General features: G+C 40.3%; 1 protein-coding gene across 3 annotated transcripts; it reads right to left on the bottom strand.

Moving 5' to 3' along the window:
* Positions 1-1,206: 1,206 nt before the first annotated feature.
* Positions 1,207-21,602, bottom strand: LOC143099168 (adhesion G protein-coupled receptor E3-like). Of its 3 annotated transcripts, XM_076262267.1 has the most exons (18): positions 21,473-21,602; positions 19,994-20,071; positions 16,605-16,733; positions 16,362-16,508; positions 12,901-13,044; positions 12,239-12,376; positions 8,948-8,979; positions 8,596-8,676; positions 7,354-7,504; positions 7,044-7,157; positions 6,646-6,827; positions 5,735-5,896; positions 5,284-5,490; positions 4,432-4,664; positions 4,059-4,125; positions 3,811-3,902; positions 3,545-3,707; positions 1,207-1,614 (listed from the first exon to the last, which is right to left on the bottom strand). In XM_076262267.1, exons 1-18 carry the CDS (start codon positions 21,501-21,503, stop codon positions 1,441-1,443), a joined length of 2,325 nt encoding a protein of 774 aa, XP_076118382.1. In that variant the 5' UTR covers positions 21,504-21,602; the 3' UTR covers positions 1,207-1,440. The 3 variants fall into 3 exon arrangements, with proteins under 3 accessions (XP_076118382.1, XP_076118456.1, XP_076118506.1); XM_076262341.1 differs by lacking the exons at positions 19,994-20,071; positions 21,473-21,602 and having other exon boundaries at positions 16,362-16,461; positions 16,605-16,730; XM_076262391.1 differs by lacking the exons at positions 16,362-16,508; positions 16,605-16,733; positions 19,994-20,071; positions 21,473-21,602 and having other exon boundaries at positions 12,876-13,033.
* Between the last annotated feature and the right edge of the window lie 168 nt (positions 21,603-21,770).

Consider the following 21,770-nt stretch of genomic DNA (forward strand, 5'->3'; position numbering starts at 1 on the left):
AAAAGAGTGCTGTGCAGTGAATTGTGCCTACAGTTGTGCAAAGTGTGTGTTACAAAATTGCAAACTGAGTGCAAAGCAGTGTTTGTGCTTTTAGTTTTGCGAACTCAGTGAGTGGTTTTGCTATAAGTAATAATAGTTTTAGAAATGGTGCTATAAGAATCACGGTTGTGTTTAAGCATTCAGAAAAAACTGTAATGGATGTATTAGGGCCACACATAAAGAAAAAAATATGTTTTGCCATGACAAGATTATTAAAATCGACATGTCAACAATAAACACAACATTTTGAGAATAAAGTGGACATATCATGTCGACTTTAATCTCTTCATTTCATCTTGACGTGTCCATCAAAACTAGTTTGGAGAGCGTCTGCTCCAAAGTAGCTGCCACTGAATCCTAACAGTCAGTCTCGGACTCAATCAGTTGGCCGACGACTCAATAAAATGCCTTGTGTAGTCTAGAAGATTTCGTGAAATTGTCGGCTACTTATAGCCTACTAACTAGTTTTGAATGTTGAGAATAAAGACGAAATGCCAAGATTAAAGTTGACATGATATTTCAACTTTATTCTCAACATTTTGAGTTTACAGTTTACAGAATACTGTACTCAACCTGCACTTTGGTATGTAAGTCTTCTTTTGCACTTCTTAAATTGTATTGAATTCTTGCTTCCAGAATCAGCTGTGGGTGGGACTGTTGCTATCTATACTATGATTTATTGGCAGAAGCAGTTACACATGAATGAGCACACATTTTTGAAGGGAATTTCTTTTGTTATTGTTAATAATCAACTCAAGACATTGCACAATGTAGCCATTGCCATTGATATTGAATGCAAGTGGGGCTTTTATAATTCACATTACCATAAAGCATAATTTCCCAAACTTGGGATCAGGACCCCACGTGGGGTCCTCTGAAATCCAAATAGGGTCATACACATACTCACCGATAGATAGACCAAATTACAATACCATCTTGTACTCTAGTGGGGAGCAAAGATGAAGCAAGCTTCCGTGTTTTATCGTTGTTGTGTTGTGTTGTGTTGTGTTGTGCTTTTTCCTGTCGGTTTGTGTTACTGTGTGTGTGTGTGTGTGTGTGTGTGTGTGTGTGTGTGTGTGTGTGTGTGTGTGTGTGTGTGTGTGTGTGTGTGTGTGTTTTAAACAACAACATAATAATGTATATGACAAAAAAGACAGACCATGACAATTTTAATAGAAAACTTTACTCATAGAAGTACTCATAGCTCGGTCCATGTCACAATGATTGCTTTCCATTTACAGATCCAGAGCCGTTATACAAATAATGCTTTTTTTTAGAACACACAAAGAATAGAAAGCTCTGAGAGGTATGGAAAATTTAGCCGAGTACTGTGAATTTCACCTATTTAACTTCTGTCCTACAATTAACTAATTGTTTATTGTAACCAATTGAGTGGCTTCCTCATCCACTTTTCTCTTTGTCGGCATCAGTCTGCTGGGCAGTGTGCAGAGAGGTCTCACCAGTCTGTGAGTCGCTGCAGTACCGAGTTGTTGTGAGGTGGCCAGAGGCCGAGGTCCCTGGGAGCTTGCTGCTCAGGCCACATTTCTTCCACCAGGTGGCGTACTGCTTGCGCACCTGCGGACAATCCCGAATGACACAAGCACGGACATGGTGTGAAACAGGTGAAAAGACGAAGGCCTGCCTCGTCTGAGCCATGTGATACAACCCCAAATCAGAAAAAGTCGGGACGTCATGGCAGATAAAGTGCTTGGCCTTGAAACACCACACATGAGGTGGTAAACTATTAAATCTATTTGGAAGCAGAATCCGGTGTGCAAACCCCTATGCTTTTTACTGTAAATTGTGTGCACCTAACTGTAAATATCTATATCAGACATGATACCATAATGTATTTTAAGGGTTACATAAAGAGTGGATGATCTAAAACATAAAGATAATCTCCCCTATCCACACTGTCCACTGCATAAGACAGTGGACGGAAGCCCATTCATTTTACATTTACATTTATTTTCTTTATCCAAAGTGCATAACATTTCAACTACAGAGCTACAGCTACAACAAACAGAATAACATTTAAAGCTACAGTGCAGATGGGACTAAAGCTAGGAATTACCACTGCATTTTACTAGTACTAGAGGATAGAGGAGTGCCTACATTTGAAGTAGTCAAAGTGGTAAGAGGAGAAGTGGTAGAAGAGGAGGTAGAGGAAGGAGAGAAGAGGTAAAGGAGGGAAGAGAGGGAAGAGGAGAGGAAGGAGGTAAAGGAGGGAAGAGGAGAGAAGAGAGGGAAAATAATAATAATAATAATAATAATAAGCTTTATTTGTATAGCACCTTTCATACACAGAATGCTGCTCAAAGTGCTTTACATTTGAAGCATGTAAAACAATAATAGTCAGTCAGTCATTATCAATCACATTTCTTCATTGCTGGGGCCGTTTATGATCCACTCAGCAACATATCAAAAATATAGAAAATGACATGTCATAAGACTGGCAGCCTTAACCCTCTTACCCCCCACAAGCACGCCATATGGCAACTGTGGCAAGGAAAAACTCCCATATTCCAGGAAGAAACCTTGAGCAGAACCTGACTTAATAGGGGGAGCCCATCTGCTTCTGGCTGGCTGCGTCCTCCAATAGCAGCAGATGTAGAATAATCTGAAAAAGTAGTCTACAGGATAAGACGAGTTAACTAAAAGCTTTCCTGTACAGGTATGTTTTCAGATCTTTTTTAAAAATATTTACTGAACTCGACTGCTTGATGTACAGAGGCAGGGTGTTCCATAGTTTGGGGGCATAATGGATAAAAGCAGCTTCTCCACTTTGTTTGTGGAGCACTTTGGGTACGATTAAAAGATTAGAATTGGATGATCTAAGTTTCCTTTGTGGTTGATAAGATATTAAAAGCTCAGAGATATATGAAGGTGCTATGCCATTCAGAGCTTTGTAAGTAATTAACATAACCTTAAAATCAATTCTATAGGAAATAGGGAGCCAGTGCAGTTCAGCCAACACAGGGGTGATGTGTTCTCTCTTCTTAGTCTTAGTTAAAAGTCTAGCCGCAGAGTTCTGTATATTTCTTTAGATGTTTTTTGGGAAGACCAGTGAAAAGTGCATTGCAGTAGTCTAACCTGCTAGTGATAAAGGCGTGAATTAGTTTTTCTGCATCTTGTTGAGTTAAAAAGGGCCGCACTTTGGCAATGTTTCTCAAGTGGAAATAGGCTGTTTGAGTAACTTTACTGATATGGGGCTTAAAACTTAACTCTGCATTTAAGATGACACCGAGGCTTGTTACTTTTGGTTTGACCTGGTGCGCCAAGTTCCCCAGGAGAGGAAGGAGAGGAAGGAGGTAAAGGAGGGAAGAGGAGAGAAGAGAGGGAAAGAGGGAAAAGGAGAGAAAGAGAGGGAAAAGGAGAGGAAGGAGGTAGAGGAGAGAAGAGAGGGAAGAGGAGAGGAAGGAGGTAGAGGAGGGAAGAGGAGAGAAGAGGAGAGGAAGGAGGTATGACAGAGAGAAGACAGAGAGGGACTGTGGCACTGACTGACCTCGTTGTTGAGTAGACAGTGGATGAGGAAGATGACGGTTCCTTGCTGGGAGGTGAGGAAGACGAAGAGGAGCTCCAGCACTCTACTCTTCTCTGACGCCATCAGAAATATCCAGGGGCAGCCGAGGATCACACACTGGGCCATGATTTTGATCAGGAGGAGTCTGCAATGAAATGACCATCAAACTCTGTCTGTCTGTCTGTCTGTCTGTCTGTCTGTGAAGGTGTGCTTGCTTGAGGGAGGATGTGATAGTTCTGTTCTCATACCTGGTGTATTTGACCTTAGAGGCTTCACTGCAGTTTGCCCTCAGAGTAGTATGGATGGTGATGAAGATCATGATGAAGAATATGATATTTCCCTTAAAATAAAGAAACAAAGGCAAATCTATACCCACGCAACAGCACAATTCTTTATCTCTCTCTCTCTCTCTCTCTCTCTCTCTCTCTCTCTCTCTCTCTCTCTCTCTCTCTCTCTCATCCTTTTTAATAACACAATATCATAATTTGTTACGCACAGTGAGGATTAAGCAGACAGGACCAAGAAAACTCCAGTTGAATCCTTTCTCTGTCACCAGCCAGCACCTGTGAAAAAAAATATTTGAAAACTTGGGCTAAAAACAGACCAGCCCATTGGATATAAATATGTTGCCTGAACATGTACAGAAATACAAAAATGGGCTGAAACAACATATGCAAATTGGCTAATATACGGAAACCCTATTTGTTTATTGTGTCTTTGCAGTTGCATCATCGTCAGTCCAAAAGCATCTTGTTTTTTGTTTTTATCAACAAAACTACTTGTGGTACCTTTAAAAACTTTACTTTGGATGTGCACACCCACTCTTCGAAACATATCTTTAAAACCCCTCACACTCCCTCCCTACTCACTTCTCACTTCCATGTCCGTCAGGCATAGCCATCGCAGACACACTCACGATGACCAGTGGGATCCCATAGCCAATCAGAAGCTTGTATCGCCAGTGCGGGCCAGTGCGATCCTTGGCCTTGATCTGCCGCAGCTTGCGGACAGACAAGAAGAGCAGCACGGCCTCGGCAGACATCCACACGAAACAACACAGGAAAAGGAAATGGAGCGCGCCGGCCAGCAGCTTGCACAGGACCTGCAGGACAGACAGACTGCTGCTAGTGTCCAAACCAAATCAACCTAATGCATCCCATAGACAGGTAACACTATTTATTACCTGAAGCTACTTTGGTATCAGTAAAGGAAATACTATTCATGTTGACCTAAATCTACTTTGGAATCAGTAAAGGCTATATTATTCATGACCTAAATCTACTTTGGAATCAGTAAAGTATCTATGTTTCGATATAGCATCCACACCACCTGTATAACCTTTAAGGTTGAACTTTGGGGGCTATTTGTAAGTAGTAGAAAAATAAATATGACAATGGCATTTTGACAATGGTCAAAATTCTACATTGATCTTGAATTGAGCTCACATACTAGTCAAAGAAAATATCTTCTTTTGAATGGTCCTTTCCTCTGAGTACTGTATCAGAGTACCTACCTACCGACCTATCAACCTACCTACCATAACCAATACTCCACCTTCTCCTCCTCCTCCTCCTCCTCCTCCTCCTACTACTACTACTACTACTACTACCACTACACATAGCAACACAGGAAGGTATGTAGGGGAAATATATGAAAGATTTGCTGAGAAATATATGCGAGGGAAATATATGAAAGATATACTGAGAAATATATGTGAGCACCCTGTGTGGCTGGATGAGGCGAAGGGCCGTCTGAGTGAGGAGGAAGAGGCCGTGAGCCAGCAGCAGGCACACAGAGAGGTTGAGCCGCGCCATGTTGGACACTCGGGAGTTGCTCCGGCAGAGGGCAAAGGTCAACACGGCTAGGGTCAGGAAGACGAGGCCGACCAGCACAAAAAATGCACTCAGCGCCTCTACAACGGGATCGCTCTGAAAACAAATCACAAAAGTGAAATATTAAATCGATCATACAAATAATGACATAATAATAAGAATTATAAAATAGCAGGGATAACAACAACAACTACAACAAAAAATAAAAAGGCTGCTCTCTCGATGCTGGTCTCTCATAACAACAACAACACAAATAACAACAAAAATAATGATAATAATAATAATAATAATACTAATAATAATAATAATAATAACTTGACATTGAAGTTGTTGTCCAGACCTCAGTGTTCGGGTTTGTCTGCATGATCAGTGCAAAGGTGGACAGGTGGCTACAGGAGCACACCGTGTGTGTGGAGTTGGACTGGCTGGCAGAACAGCCGTCCGTGACCCAAGCACCCTCACTCCAGTACACACAAGCAGGCTCATCCGCTGGGTCTGAGACCTAGCACAGAAGCAGTGTAAAGAGGTTTCAGGATTCATTATTCAGAAATCAAGATTCATGTGTATATGTGTATAAACAGAGTAAATTTATTTGGTAGACGTACACGTGACTTACAACATGAGGATTAAAATCCAAGCTACATTGCAAAGTGGACCTTACAGAAACAATAAATACTACTTTACAAACACTACAAGACTTCCAGAGGATGAGAGTGCAGATGTTTAAGCCCTCAACATGTATTCAAAAGGGATGGTGGTTGAAGGAGAAGGTAGAAGAAAGGTACATGTTAGGTAGGTGCATGTTAGGTGTATTGGGCATGCATGAATGCTCTCCACACATAATATGTTAATCAAACAATTTTGCATCAAAACCCGGTCAATAACACTCTCTCCCTGGTCTGAAATATTAATTTGTAGGCAAAAACCTATAGGAGCCTGATACAAAATAAATGCTCATTTAAAAAAAAAGTGCTCAAACGGATTTAGAGGGTTTTGCATCTGAACTCTTTATGTGTTGAGAGAAGAGGTACTCTTGGAATAGTTGGGTCTTCAAGAGCCTCTATGTTATGTAAGTGCTAATGGTGTGAGTGTAGTGCTGAAGTTGTTGTGGCAGCTTTGTCTGAGTAGGACAAATGTATCTCCCAACAACTTCACTAAGAGACAACTTGTGTCTTTAACATAAATCAATGTGCTATCAAATAATGTCTGTTAATAAAACTCCACACAAAGTAAAGCAAAGTTAGACCTTACGTTAAAGTGTTGCAAGGTCAGGATGATTGGCTTGGACAGCCTCTTGACCATTACTTGGGGCAAGATGACTAACACCACTTTGCCACCCATGTATGTACGTTCAGCATTTCTTGCACGGAAATGGCTGTTGTTGAAGACAATGTGCATGTGGTTGGAAGTTAAGAGGACCACTGATGCTGAACCTTATAAAAGAAAGAAGGACTTTAATACATATTTAACAACTCTAACAAATAAGGTAAAAGGACACTGACAGATACATCCATCGACACATAGAGTTCATAAATTGGATTCCTTAAACATCTTGAGGCAGAAAAGGGTCTTTGTTTATGCCATATTCTTCTGTTTGAAATATAAATCATAAGTTTGTCACAGACACTGTGCTCTGTGTATAGTCGTACCATTATTGTTTTGTGCGATCGCCAGAAGATCAATTTCAAGAACTATGTCAACAGTCTTCAGCTGCAAGGACCCAGTTAAGGAAGTATTTGGTCCTAAATGCATGATGTCCACCTCTAGGTAAGAGAAACAAAAGAGAAACACACACACGCACACACACACACACACACACACACACACACACACACATTTTGTGCCTGGGTACTTGAAATAAGTTGATCTATAGCATCTAGTAGTTTTGTTGATAGTTGATCTGAAACTAACCGAGATGACAGGTTAGAGCTGAACTCATTGTATTTGATGTCCACACACCTGTACTGTTGTATGTGAGATGTTCCGTGTGTTCCGTGGTGACAGAGGAGGTCTGCACGTTCTGCACCAGCTTCTCAATAAGCTGGAGCACAACATCCTCCTGACCCACCGGTGGAGCTTCCAGCAACACGTCCAATGATCGGAACAAAACCTGCACACACGCACACACACACACACACGCACGCACGCACGCAGGCACGCACACACACACACACACACGCACACACACACGCACACACACACACACACATTCGCAGGGATTCATGCAGACCAGGCTCATAGAAGGTCAGACCCTGACCGTGCAACCCATTAAAAAAGACACAATGCAAAATTGAGGCAAGTTGATAAGAAACTATACTTGACAAAGAGGATGTTTCTTTAACTCGCTGGGCATATATGTTCTACACTTTCACATTTATATTTATTACAGTGCATGCAAAGCAATGTTATTTCGTGTTTTAAATTCGTCAAACATTAATTCAGCTTGACCCACTTAACGTAGAGAGTTAGTTAACATTTTGTCACCTAGGTCACCTAGGCCCTTTCATGGTTATGGTAATTTGCAGACACTTTTGTCCAAAGCGACATACAAATAACAACAATACAATAGTTAAAGTCCGCAAAAGTCTGCAGTGGGCGGTTGGGGATGTAGGCCTACATCTTGATAACTGAATTAAGATAATAGGAAGCAGATACAGTCAGTGTCCTATAGTACATATGTTAAATGAAGTTATATGATATGGGATTTAAAAAAAAAAAAAACCTAAATGAATGGGCATTCCATGAGTTTAGCGAAGAGTTGATAACCACAGCCTCCATGGGTGTTTCAACTTCCGGGAATTCTCCTGCCCCCTTGATCATTACTTATGCCCCTTGTATTGTGGGGCACCAATCACATCGGTGTATCTGATATAGGCGGGCCAGAGGCGAGCTAAACAGATGACGGTCGTAGTGATATCCAATTGTGTCGGAATCTCCAGGCTGCATGAACTGGTGTTTCCTTCAGTAACTTGGGGTTAAATGCCTTGCTCAAAGGCACAACGGTGGGAGCCGGGAATTGAACCCACAGCTTTTCAGGCTACTGCATGCTAACCCAGCTCCTTAGCCACTACACTAATGCACTGCAGATGCTGCAGATAGAGTGGTGCATAGATCAGCTGCTCTATAATGTTTGCATGAGATTTGAGTGAACTGAGACGTCTGGGACATTCTGACAGTGCATCGTCCGTTAGTTGAACTCACAGGAGGTGACACTCTGGAAGACGCTGTCAAGTTTCTCGTCAGATCCTGCAGGGTTTTCAGCTTACAGACATTATCAGCCTTCTGTAACACAAAGGTCAAAGGTCAAATCAAAGGTCGCTAGAGAGGAAAGAGGGGTGTCGTGTGGGGGCGTACAGTTTCACAGCAAACTCAACTCAGCAAGGTTTGTTGACCCCTGACCCGAACACTTGACCCCTCTCACTGTTTATCAGAGTGTCTCAAAGCAAAATTGTCAAGGACATCGTAAAGATGTTAGTTTAACTGGCTTGGTTGATTGCACTATTCATGTTAACTTTTGCAATAAATACCATGTCCATTTTCGACCATACAGTACCTTGCATTTCTGTTGCAATACATTGACCCATTCTGAAAGATAGAGAGAGAGAAGGAGAAATGAAACTCAAAAGGGTAATATTGCATCAGAGAAACAAAAGAACAACGTAGATGTCAAGTGAAAACTTATGAGAGATCAAATCTAGAAACATGACTGTTGTATTTTAAAGGTGTTTGTATGTTGATTACATGAATGTTTTCATGTTTTTGCATCCATGTCACCAGGATGCATACCAATAGAAATTGGGTTGTCTGGAATCTGACACTATAAGAATCATGATGATGGGTTGCTGTATGGCTTAACAATGTATATAAATAAATATATGTAAACATGTAAATATATGTGAGTCACTCAACCGAAAACAACAGTTGTTTTCAAGTGAATTTGGAACCAAAATGCATGCCATGATCAGACTGCAATTTAAAATACATATTCAATAAATATAAAAATAGTGGAGGGGCCAGATTTAGGTATTTGGAAAAGTGGTAGGGACATGTCAGTACCGTCCCTAACATAAATCACGCCCTTGCTTTGTATTGCTATATTTTTCTGTTATGTAGGGCTTTCTTTAACTAGTAGTATTTATTTCATTGCTGTTTCAATTCTAATCATAATTGTTCAGTCTGTGGAAAAGCATTCAAGGAAGAATCATTTAAACATGTAAGTGGTACACACGCTTCATATCATCAATGGTACACATGCTTCATATCATTTTGCTGTCAATGAAGTCATGTAATTGCATATGTATATTTTTTAAAGTATGTGTACTGAGACTGAATATCTATAGATAAGTATTCGTTTTAGAATCAACTTTTTTTTCTTGGAATAGTGTAACATTTTGCAAGAGCTCCATACCATCCCTGTTTTTTCATTGCATTGACGAGAAACGTGACATTTCCTCAGCAACCATAAAGCGCTTTCAGATATAACCTCCGGAGTATATGAGGAGGTTTGTCAAACGGAGGTCCTACCCTTCGGATGATTCAGATATGATGCTAAACTGCGGACCTAATACTGACCTTACACGGACGTATGTGTGAACGACATACACGCACATTACAGAATCTCCGTGTGGTTGTCGAGTGAGGGGTGGGGGCTTGTAGAGTTCACAAGATGCTGAGACATGACGCAGATTATATGCGGCCGTTGCCTGTCACAGCTGCTTCTTGTTTACAAAATATAGCCTATCATTATGTAGGCTAAAGAAGAAGAAATCTATTGTGCAAAGGCTAATACTTGAAGTAGGCTAGTCACGTAAGTGGGCACTTGAAATTGACCTAGCCTACAGTATTTGTATGTGTGCTTCAAATAAACACATTTATCTGTTTTCAACGTTATGTAGCTACCAGAATTAGCTAGGCTATAGAACCCCAAATCTGGTTTGCGTTGGAGAGAGAGAGCATGCACAAACTTTATGGTAGGCTACCAGCCAATTCAGTAGGCTAACTCAAGACTTCAAGATCATACAACGTTTTTAAGCAACAAACAAAATACTAACATTAATAACAGTGAAGTTGTTCGTTTTTTCATGGTTTATTTTTTCCAAAAGCATCCTCTCCCCATGTGTAGCATTTACGTAAGGAGCTTGGAACAAAGTTGGGTTTTCTTCGTTTTCATTTTCTCTAGGCATATGCTCAGCAAATATCAGCGAGCTCAGCAGGTCATGAAGGCTATCAATGAACAGAAAACCGTGTTGGCTAACAATTTATTAAATACTCCTGTTATTGTCATCAACGACGTCGCTATAGGCTACTGCCTTTTCAGCGCCTTCTGCTTATGATGATTCAGTCTTCTGAATTCGTTTCTCCTTGCCATGCAGTTGTAGCCTAACGTGTCTCTAACGTTCCCTTCAGGTGTTCTATCAAAATGTTGTATGCCCTCATGGACAGTAGCTCCGTGATGTCTGCATCTTTCCAGGTTGGAGATTTTCTGGACAGCACTATGCCACTCCATCATAACACTGGCATTTAAGTCAGATCTAACCACATGGACGCATGAAAGAAACGTCACCAACACGCCCTCTCACTAGGTGTGATTTTAACCGAATGTTCTACTCCTCGTTCAGACACAGCACATTTACATAATGTCCGGAGGAAATACTAGGTCGGGGGTAGTATAAACACCGGGTGAATTCGGACTTCCATATGACCGGTTATGTCGTTCAGATATACGGCCCCACCGTTTAACATCGGCAGAACCTCCGGTCTTACACGTATGTCTGAAAGCGCTTACTGTAACAAGGACAGTGACTAGTGGTGAGTTTAGAGAGAGAGAGAGAGTGTTTGTAATTATGCATTTTGTTAAACAATGTAGACAAATATTTCATATTTAGTAAAAAGTTGGAAAATACAGTATAACTAAATAAACAATTGAGTACATCCAGTGGATTTCCCTGTTTGTGTCTGCAGTCAAGTCTTGTTGGCTTTGTATAATTTGGGAGGCAAATAGTGTTTATAGAAGTCAGCACTTTATCATTTCAGATATTACATACATCTGTCCTTCCTGTAAACTATTCAAATTAATTTGAAGATGATACAAAAGATACAAAAAACTAACAGCCAAAGTTATTACAAAGTAGTTAGGCTAGTAGTCAACAAGGATTTTGCCATATTCCTCAAAGTCACATGATTTCAAACATGACAAATGTCCACTTATCCATTTGTTGCATATTTAAAAATGTTGGTACAAGAACTGTGAGAGAACTGCTGGTACCATCCTGATAAAATGGGGTATATGTTCCTATTTGTAGCCATGATGTGTATAATTTATAATGAAATTAAACTTTTCAGTGCAGTGAGTGAAGAAGAAGAAGAAGAAGAAGAAGAAGAAGAACAAGAAGAACAAGAACAAGAACAAAAACAAGAACAAGAAGAACAAGAAGAAGAGTTTGTAACGCCAATATGGCAGTTGTCTACACATATCACACCCCTTCCGCGGCAAAACGTCGACATGTGAATACATTGAGCCAATCATGTGTTGTGTTGTGAATACATTGAGCCAATCATGTGGTGTGTTGTGAAGACATCGTGCCAATCATGTGTTGTGATCTCGCAGCTGGAGCTAGATTGGTGTCGTGAAGCCTTGCGCACGCGCATTTCTGCCGAAATAGATGCCCGATAAGTGCCCAAAAACTGTTGCAATATGGCCGCTGAGTGGAGGGACTTGCCTAAAAGGACTTTGATATAGGCCACCTGTCACCAAAGCTGGAACTGATGTATTTGTGAACGTAGTCAAATATATGTACTAACCCAGAGTTGGCTTAGCTCCCCTTCCCCTAAGTCACAGTCTCACCTTCGCAACGGGCTTTGGTGCTGTTATTATTGGGGTTCCTGAAGCCCTCAGGACAGGTGCAGGTGTAGCTGCCTGGGGTGTTTGTGCAGTTGCCATGTGTGCCACACACAGGAAGAATCGCCATACACTCATCCACATCTGCAACAGAACACAGAGAGAGAGAGAGAGAGATAGAGAGAGAGAGAGAGAGAGAGAGAGAGAGAGAGAGAGAGAGAAGACATACAGTAGGTAGAAATTCACTTGCATTTGACAAAAAGTATTGGCTTTTTAGCTTCCATTCTGCAGCACCTCAGCCCCAGGAATGAGTTTTTTCCTGAGCTCTTGTATCTTATCCTCTTCCATTAGGGTCTTTCAAGGTATGTGTTGTAGGCCCAGGTAGTCAGCAGCCTAATTGCTCAATCATACAGCAGAAATCCTCATGTGGAGACTCTCCCTCTTCTTTTTGGTTTGGATCTGACTGAAGAAGATTCTCCCTCTTGTTTTTAATTTGGACTTGACTGAACCCATTATTAGCGCTCTTGATTAGCATGATAGTATACCTGGTAGAGCTCTGAATAGTCTACACAAAATACTGTATATCAATCACAACAGAGAAAGGAGGAGAGAGAGAGACAGAGAGAGAGATGTTGATTTTTACCTTCACAGAGATGATGTTTTTTTACCTTCACAGACCAGTCCATATCCAAATTCATACAAAAATCTCTGTCTAAACCCGTCACTGCAGACACAGTTGTAAGAGCCAGGTGTGTTCTCACAGGTCAGACTGGGCGCACATATATGACTTCCATCCCTACACTCATCTATATCTGCAGGGAGGAACAGAGCAGAGAGAGAGAGAGAGAGAGAGAGAGAGAGAGTACATTTTTTTACAACAGGTTCATTATCACCCTACTTCAGTCTAGAACAAAAAAAGCCAACAGAAATTAGCTTTGCTTTTCTCCTACAGAGCTTTGCTTTTCTGTTTTTTTTTTGTTCAACAGGTCTGGAGTCAAATGTCAAAACATTTTTAAAAATCACCCAATTTTGGTTTCATTCTACACCTACACATGTGCAGTCCTTAAGGTCAGGAAATTGGTCTGGCCTCTCTTTCTGTATGAAAACTGGACACATCAATCAAATCATCTGTGTGGGCTTATATGATGTTGAACAGGTGAGCAACAGTACCTAGTCATCTGATTGTGCTTCAGTTGATTTTGTTCAAAAAACAAAAAGGCTTTTGACAGAGAAGCTAAATTTTTAAATGTAGCTATCGCATCTGTAACATAAATGCAAAAAACGATCAGAAAACAGCGATTAAGGCATTTGTTGAAGAAGGATGTTTTTCCTGTTCTACAGGATTTACGGTACATAGGCTATTTTGTTGCTCTGATTGGTTAATTGTGTGCAGAGGCATATTTCCTCCTGTATCGGTTGAAACATGTCCCATAATCACATCCCAATCATGCTACATCAGGCTACATCCTACTACAGGAGTCTGGCTACATCAGGCTAGTGGAATCCATGATTTTGACTATAAAGAAGTCAGAAAAAAAACTCTTTCCTAATTTTTGAGAGCCTATATTTTTCAAAACAGGTCTACAGTTGCCAACTTTTCCTGCCTCAATAAAACAAAAATGGACGTGGCCTCATAGCTAGGATGCAATTCATGAAAATTGGGCACTTCTGGATACTTTTTGGATTTTTGGCAGGGTGTTAGGTATAGGCCTAAGGTTTTCAAAAATCCATGGATACAAGTTAGGGTGGCCCCCCTAGTGGCAGTTATCCATAAAATCCAAAATGGCCCCCGCCGAAAAGAGAAAAGGTTATATATCAGCTTCCTTTAGTCTTAAATTGTTGTATAATGTATTTTCTCTACTTTGTTTGATACAAGGAATCCAATTTTGATATGTTCTTCTTATTTTAAGTCAATTTCCATGTAGTATTATAGTCATATTTAGCTCATAAACTGTCAATATCTCTGAAAAAGTCACATTGAAATACTCAGGTCCCTAGACCCATATTTTTACCTCCAAGGTATGCTTTTCTTTGTTGATTGGACAGGTCACTATCACTATAGTGTCAAAAATCACATGTTGTGACCAAAAGCACCATTGTTGAGGCCTTAAATGAACACAACTTCAGAACTATGCCATAATGAAAAGTTATATTAGGCTTTTCACCATGCTAAGGATCAATATTACATTTTAGTCAAATAACACAAAAACACAATTCATATTTAAACATCATGTATTATTCAAAGATTTTTGGTTTCACTCTTCATCATTACAGCCTCCCTCACACTTGCACAATGTGGTACAGCAAAGTCCAGCTCAGTGGCACTTACAGTTGGCCATACAGGCAACCACACAGCCACAGTTGAGGAGGAGTGAGCATCCCTTGCTGGCATTTTCCAGATCTGTCCAATATGGCACCCAGACTTTGGTTCTGTCATTCCATTCCCAACCCCACTCACTGGGGTCTGGAATCTCTGGAGTTTTGGAGAGGACTCCGTCAGACCCATCAACCTGACTCCGCCAGATGGATTGCTTCGCATTTGCTCCGCATATCCATCTGGGAACTTTCCGTTGGAGAATGTTTGGGAAAGGGGCGAAAATACTGGTTAGCTGATTGGATAAACCATCTGTCTATCACCACCTATGTTGGTCAGCCCAAATCAACCAATCAGATAAACGAAGCGTTCTTCTAATGCCATCTTTTAACATACAAGTTAGATAAGTAGCTAACGTTAACATTTTTAAACTTACTATTTGTATGTGACATGAACCTCATCAACGACAATCCCCCACCAAGTTTTCATGGTAGGCTACACGTCTGAAGAAAGCATATTCCTTCTCGTTAAGTAACTAAGATTCAGTGCTACCAAACACTAACTTGAATTGGCCGTGGAGGATGTCTGTGTCCTTCATTCCTCCCAGCTACATTGCAGAGACTCCTAGCTTCCTCAGGAATACTAATATATATTCGGATAAAACTTCAGCGATAGCTATGCTCATCTCATCCGTGGAAGTCGCCATGTTGTTTAGATTGAAGCTTCTCGTTGCGTCACACCTAAACCCGCCTCAAAACCAATGTTGATTGGACGTTCATTTGGCGAACTGCTCCAGATTTTCTTTATCGGAGAGATGCCAGACTGACCTGCGAGTGAAAATCTGAAACTCGCGAGAACAGGATGGTCTCACGAGGCTAGAGAGGGACTGCTTCCAGACAAAAGCTGCAGCGTGCAGGGCACACTTTCCATGCTGGAATAAGGCATGATGGGTCGGGGGGATTGAATCCAGGGATTTGAGGCCATGAGTGAAAAGAAGCTTCCGGGTTTCATTGACTGACTCGACACCACAGTTCTTACTATACATGAGTACAGTCCAGCGTTTGAGAACTTGCATGTGCACTGATTCCAGTGTGAGGCTGGTTGGGTCTTGGGTGATCAGAATGAGGGTGCCGGTAACTTCTGGGTAAGCTGCCCACGCATTCCATGCTTTTTTTTTGCCAATTCCATACATTGCTGATACGACGTCACATCATGTGAACGCGTGGAAGAGGGGCAGTGCTTGACATTTTTGAGGTCCCAGCATTTCTGAGATGTGGTGGATTGGAATATCTTTATATGCCTTCCCTGATCCAAATCCAATCCACAGCTCTGAGAGGCCTAACTCCTGGAACTCCTGACCTAAATATGACTATGATACTAGATTTAAATGGACTTAAAATAAGAAGAACATATCAAAATTGCATTCCTTGTATCAAACAAAGTAGAGAAAATACATTATACAACAATTTAAGACTAAAGGAAGCTGAGATATAACCTTTTCTCTTTTCGGCGGGGGCCATTTTGGATTTAATGGATAACTGCCACTAGGGGGGCCACCCCAACTTGTATCCATGGATTTTTGAAAACCTTAGGCCTATACCTAACACCCTGCCAAAAATCAAAAACTTATCCAGAAGTGCCCAATCTTCATGATTTTTCACATATTCCTTCCCAGCTATCACCTGCCCACAACTGAACATAAATACAGGTTTCATACATAAACATAGAGAGAGAGAGAGAGAGAGAGAGAGAGAGAGAGAGAGAGAGAAAGGGAGAGAGCGACAGAGAGAGAGTTAGTTATGTGGCTGCACTTACCTTGGCAATGGTCATCTGTTATAAACACCTTCTCTGTATTTGATACATATCCTGGATTACATCCGCAGCTGTAGCTGCCTATTGAGTTGATGCACTGGGCCTTAAGACCACAGACAGGAACATCAGACTCGCCACATTCATTCACGTCTTAGTTGTTGTCATGTAAAAAGGATGGAAGAGTCTGTTGAAAATAAATCTAAAGAAATATTGTTTTTTTATAGTGAATAAACATGTTTTTTTTACCTTCACAGGCCAGTTCGCCACGTCCCTGCCTAAAACCATCAAGGCACACACACTTGAAAGAGCCAGGTGTGTTCTCACAGGTCTGAGTGTGGTTACATGCGTTTCTTCCATCTACACACTCATTAATATCTGCGGAGAGGGATTACATAGTTGGGTATTTCTCAGATTTCGGGTCAATTTGGGTTACTGAAATTTTGAAAAATAAAATAAAAAAATTGACTAATTGTTATGCATCAATTTATCAGTCATTTTGATAGGAATAATCTTTTGTGAGCTTGGTTGAGACCATTATAAATGGGAATTTATGATTTTTTGTCATTTTTCAGGTAAATGTCATTACCATCACATCATCTATCTATTTTAAAGATGACATGAAGTCTATTTTATCTTGAACTTATTAGAATTGTTGAATTTTACTTACAACATGAAATACATTTGTTTATGTATCTTATTTTTTATTTTATTTTACCACTCAACCCTGGCTTGGAATTTAATTTATTTGAAATAAATGGCATATATCATATCTGTTTTAATTCAGTGGCAATTTAGACTGTCCAACATTGTCAAAATATGCAATTAATGTAATTTATTGTAATTTATACAAAATCTATTGGCAAAAATATGCATGGTGATGATGATGACATTGCAGTTCTGGTAATGACATTTGTTGTGGTGATGACAAATCACTGATCGCAATCTATTGCAATTAAATGTTTATAATTTAGAAACCCAAGTTGAACTGACTGTGCAAAAAAAACATTTTTCTTTTAAAAAGAGTACTTTAAATGTATCTGCAAAAATGTCATCACCAACACAGTCGTCATTACCACTACATTTCAAGCAAAAATGTGCTTGGTAATAATAATGACTGTGTTGGAGATGACATTTATGCCGAAAAACTACCCTGACAAGCAAAAATGATCACCAAGCAAGTGTAGCTAGCTTTCTACATGTAATGTACACCATTTAAACTATTAAATTCATTTTAAAATTTCAAGAATATAAACAAATACAGAAATACAACGCGTAATGACGTAATGGTAATGACGCATAATAGGTGTACATGCCCAAAACGAGGGATAAAGCTTATGTTTCTGGAAAATAAAGCATCAATCTTTCTGCTTGACACCCATGTATTCCACTGTGATATTAGGTCACTACGGCTACCAAATTATTTGGTGAAAAAATATTTGATGAAAAAACAGTAGCAAAGTGCCTTTATGTAGAGTGTGCTGGTAATAACGGCTAAACCATGGGACAGGTAAACATTTAGCAAAATAAAGTAGGAAATGCATAAACATAATGTGTGCATGCAGGTCATTAGTTCAGGTAACATTTAATTCATATGCATGGTTTTTTTTAATTCATTTTTGATAAATAATGTTTGATATATGGCACAACATGTAAAAACTCTGGTTGCGGACAACACCAAAACACAGATATTGTACCACAAAACACCAATAAAATGTGTCAAAATCATGAGTAGGATCAACCATTAAAACGTATAGGCTTGTTTTTGTTTATACTAATTAGTGGTGCTAAACATTATTATGACCGCTGCGCAGCGAAGCGGCGGTCATATAGGTTTAGTCAGTTTTTTTTTTTTTTTTTTTTTTCTTGCATGTCCAAATTTCCGTCAAGGATTCCCGGGACACTGAAAGACCGGGGTAGACGAAACTTGGTGGGCATGTAACCCCATATGGATAGCATGGAACCATCGTTTTTCGTTTTGGTCTGTAGCCCCCCCGCTGGACTGCACCCCCCAAAAGGAGGGTAGGGCAGACACCGTTTTCTGTGAATATTTTGAGAACCGTAAGGTTTAGGAGGATCATTTTTGTGTATGTTGATCTCAAGGGGCCATATCAACCCATTCCATAACCACTCATTTCATGTATAGCGCCACCTAGTTAAACACAAAAAAGTAAAAATGAGGTGTTGTAATCGCAGGTATCTGTAACCTAACATAGTCAAAACTGCACGAAATTGGAAGTGTAGGATCATTATGACACCCTCTGAAATCACGCCAAGTTTCGTGGAATTCCGTTCATGGGGGGCCACACAATAAATTAATTTATGTTACTATACACCAACTGGCCTGTAGGTGGCCAGAGACAGTTTTCTGTTAATATCTCGAGAACCGTAGGTCCTAGGAGGTCCACCTTTTTTTTGTATGTTGGTCTTAAGGGGGCATGTCAACCCATCCCATTACCACTTATTTCATGTGTAGCGCCACCTAGTTAAAAATTAAAAAGCAAAAAATGTGGTGTTTTCATCACAATATCTCTGGCTGACATGGTCAAAACTGCATGAAATTGAAAGTGTAGGATCATTATGACACCCTCCGAATGCATGCCAAGTTTTGTGAACTTTCGTTCATGGGGGGCCTTACAATAAAATAATTTATGTGTACATTTAGTGACCGTACACCAACAAGGATTCCCGGGACACTGAAAGACCGGGGTACACGAAACTTGGTGGGCATGTAACCCCACATGGATAGCATGGAACCGTCGTTTTTCGTTTTGATCTGTAGCCCCCCTGCTGTACTGGACCCCCCGAAAGGAGGGTAGGGCAGACACAGTTTTCTGTGAATATCTTGAGAACCGTAGGGCCTAGGATGACCAATTTTTTCCGTATGTTTGCCTCCAGGGGTCATGTTAACCCATTCCATGTGCACACATGTGCATAAACAGATACACACGCACACACATACATTCACAGTAATCATACGTATGACACATACTCACACAGTAGACATATGTACGCATGCATGCACATGCACAAACACACATACGCAGGCAAACACACAAGCACGCACACACATACACACACACCCACACACATAAACATAAACGTGTACACGCACACATGCACACAATTCAAGAATTTCTCAGAATTATGAACAGGCAAGATGGGGGTGGGGTTGTATAAAATGAATTTTACATGTGAAATCTATGAACTAATCATGTTTTGGTACTTGTTGTCTAGCAGATACCAGTGAGAATTGAGTGTGGCTAATGCAATTTAGTGAGACAGTTAGAATCATATAGGCCTTTCAGCGTGATTTATTTTTGTGGAAAAAATGTGCTGGACTGGGCGGCGGTCATATTTTGTACCGACCTGCGGTACATCTAGTTAGATTTAATGTAGTTTTAATAGAATTTTACCCTTTAGACAGAAATAGGCCTGAATTCTGCATTCTGAATGGGAAATACCCAGTTATATGGCTGCATATTTCTATACTCTTTGAGATTGGTCTGCAAAAATAACACAAAGAAACCAATCAGGATGCCCCCTTCATCATTCTCTCTCGCTACGTATGTGTTCGCTCTGTCTCTCACAATCTGGATTGCGCTATTTGCAGGAGGTTGTGTCACTGGCACCCTTACCTACGCATTCTTCATTCCGAAAGACAAATCCATGTTTGCATCTTCCACTCACACCCCATCCAGTAATCAAACACAGGCCTGTGACAGACAGACACAAACACACAATTATAATTCAATGCACTAGTGATGAAAATGACCAAATTGCTCCTCACTGTGCTTTTTTGAGACATGTTGCTGGCATCAAATTTAAAGTGCTGATATTTTCCATGAAATAGTCAACTTTCTCTCCTTCAACAGTTGGTATATTGTCTTTGAACTATTCTTAATTAAATATAGGGTTGACATGAGTTGGAAATCAGAGTATTCTTTTTTTATTCAAATGTTACAGTCCCAACTTTTTCAGAAATCGGGTTGTACACACAGGGCTCTATTTTGCACCCGGCGCAAGGTTGCACAAGGCGAAGCTTAAGCAAAGCTTATTCGTATCTTACACTCAATAAAGTGTTGATTTTTTGCCATGCGCTCTTCTGGTGGTACAAAAAGTCTCAATTCTGGTTCAAGGTTTATTATAGAACTATGACTCATACTAGAAATATACAGACGTTAAAAATGTTAAAATGGTTTGTGTGTCTTAGCTGTATCATGTGAAATATACTGTTTATATAATGAGATTGTGTGTGCATATGTCAAGCTGACTGACCAAGGGCCTTTAGCAACAATACAGTTGCATTTCAAAATATCTAGAAACTCCAGGAAGTGTCACTGAAGTGGACTTGCAACAGACAACTTCCAAAAGTCTCTCTCTCTCCCTCTCTCTTTCTCTTTCTCTCTCTCTCACACACTCTCTCTCTCTCAAACTAAATCCAATTATTCTTTATATTCTTTTGGCATGAATATATGAAGTCATTGTTGCCAAAGCTACATGTGTGACATGTTGTATCAACTTTTGAATTGACGTTACGGTGCAGTTTTGATTTAAAGAAGAACAAAACAAAAAAATAAAGTCTCTCTAACTCTCTCTCTCTCTCTCTCTCGCTCACAGTCAATAATAGGGTACATATTAGCACATAGTATTCTTGCCGCTCATCAATCAATTATTCACCTCTGGAAAAGGATTTGGACAGTGAGGTGAGGTGACAGTCATATTTGAACATTATATTTGATATATCCAATGCATGACAAAACAGACAAAACTACAGAACCACAACAAACTCTTGTCAAAATAAATCTTCTATTTTGCTATCTTTCTCCATCTTGGGAGCTATTTGTATAATTAATATATGCAACACATAAATGGAAATCAGGTTTCTCAGCCAAGTATACTTGTGTATACAAGGAATTTGGTCTCAACACAGAGTGAGGTGAAGCACACACTACTCAGTGAGCGCTTAGGTGCCTTGCTCAAGGGCACTTCAGCCGTTCCAACTGTTTGGTTACAAGCCCGAAGCCCTAACCAGTATGACTGCCCAGTAAGCCACGACTGCCTAATTAGGGCACATTGCCCTTGTTCATATAGATAGCCATTGTTTTGGTACTCACCTAGTATCAAGATCATGACTTTAGTTTCCATAGAAGCGGTAGGGACAGTATATGAAATGGTTAATTTCAGTGGCGAATTAATCCATTAATTAATCCAACTGGCTGGTAAAGATTGGAAGCAGGAAGGGGGTTCTATCTGTTGTGCCTGCAATCACTTGTGGCTATTTGGACCTTACCCATGTTACTTCATTGAAGATTTCATCTGAGATTTGCCTCATCTGAGATTACTTCATCTGAGATGTACCAAAAAAAACATTTGGGCACAGATAACACACACACACACACACACACACACACA

This window comes from Alosa pseudoharengus, unplaced genomic scaffold (genome assembly GCF_046254945.1).
Source record: "Alosa pseudoharengus isolate Yale_2024_CS ecotype anadromous, Long Island Sound unplaced genomic scaffold, YU_APseudo_1.1 YU_APseudo_1.1_scf_1, whole genome shotgun sequence".
NCBI classification, from domain to species: Eukaryota; Metazoa; Chordata; class Actinopteri; order Clupeiformes; family Clupeidae; genus Alosa; species Alosa pseudoharengus.

Bases quoted from the DNA above. Each gene is read 5' to 3' on its own strand.
- LOC143099168 (XM_076262267.1), bottom strand. From the start codon at position 21,503: ATGGAAACTAAAGTCATGATCTTGATACTAG. The intron at 16,734-19,993 runs GTAAGGGTGCCA...CCCTCTCCGCAG, and splicing joins TCGGAATGAAGAATGCGTAG to ATATTAATGAGTGTGTAGAT. The intron at 5,491-5,734 runs GTCTGGACAACA...ATTTGTTTTCAG, and splicing joins AGACAAACCCGAACACTGAG to AGCGATCCCGTTGTAGAGGC.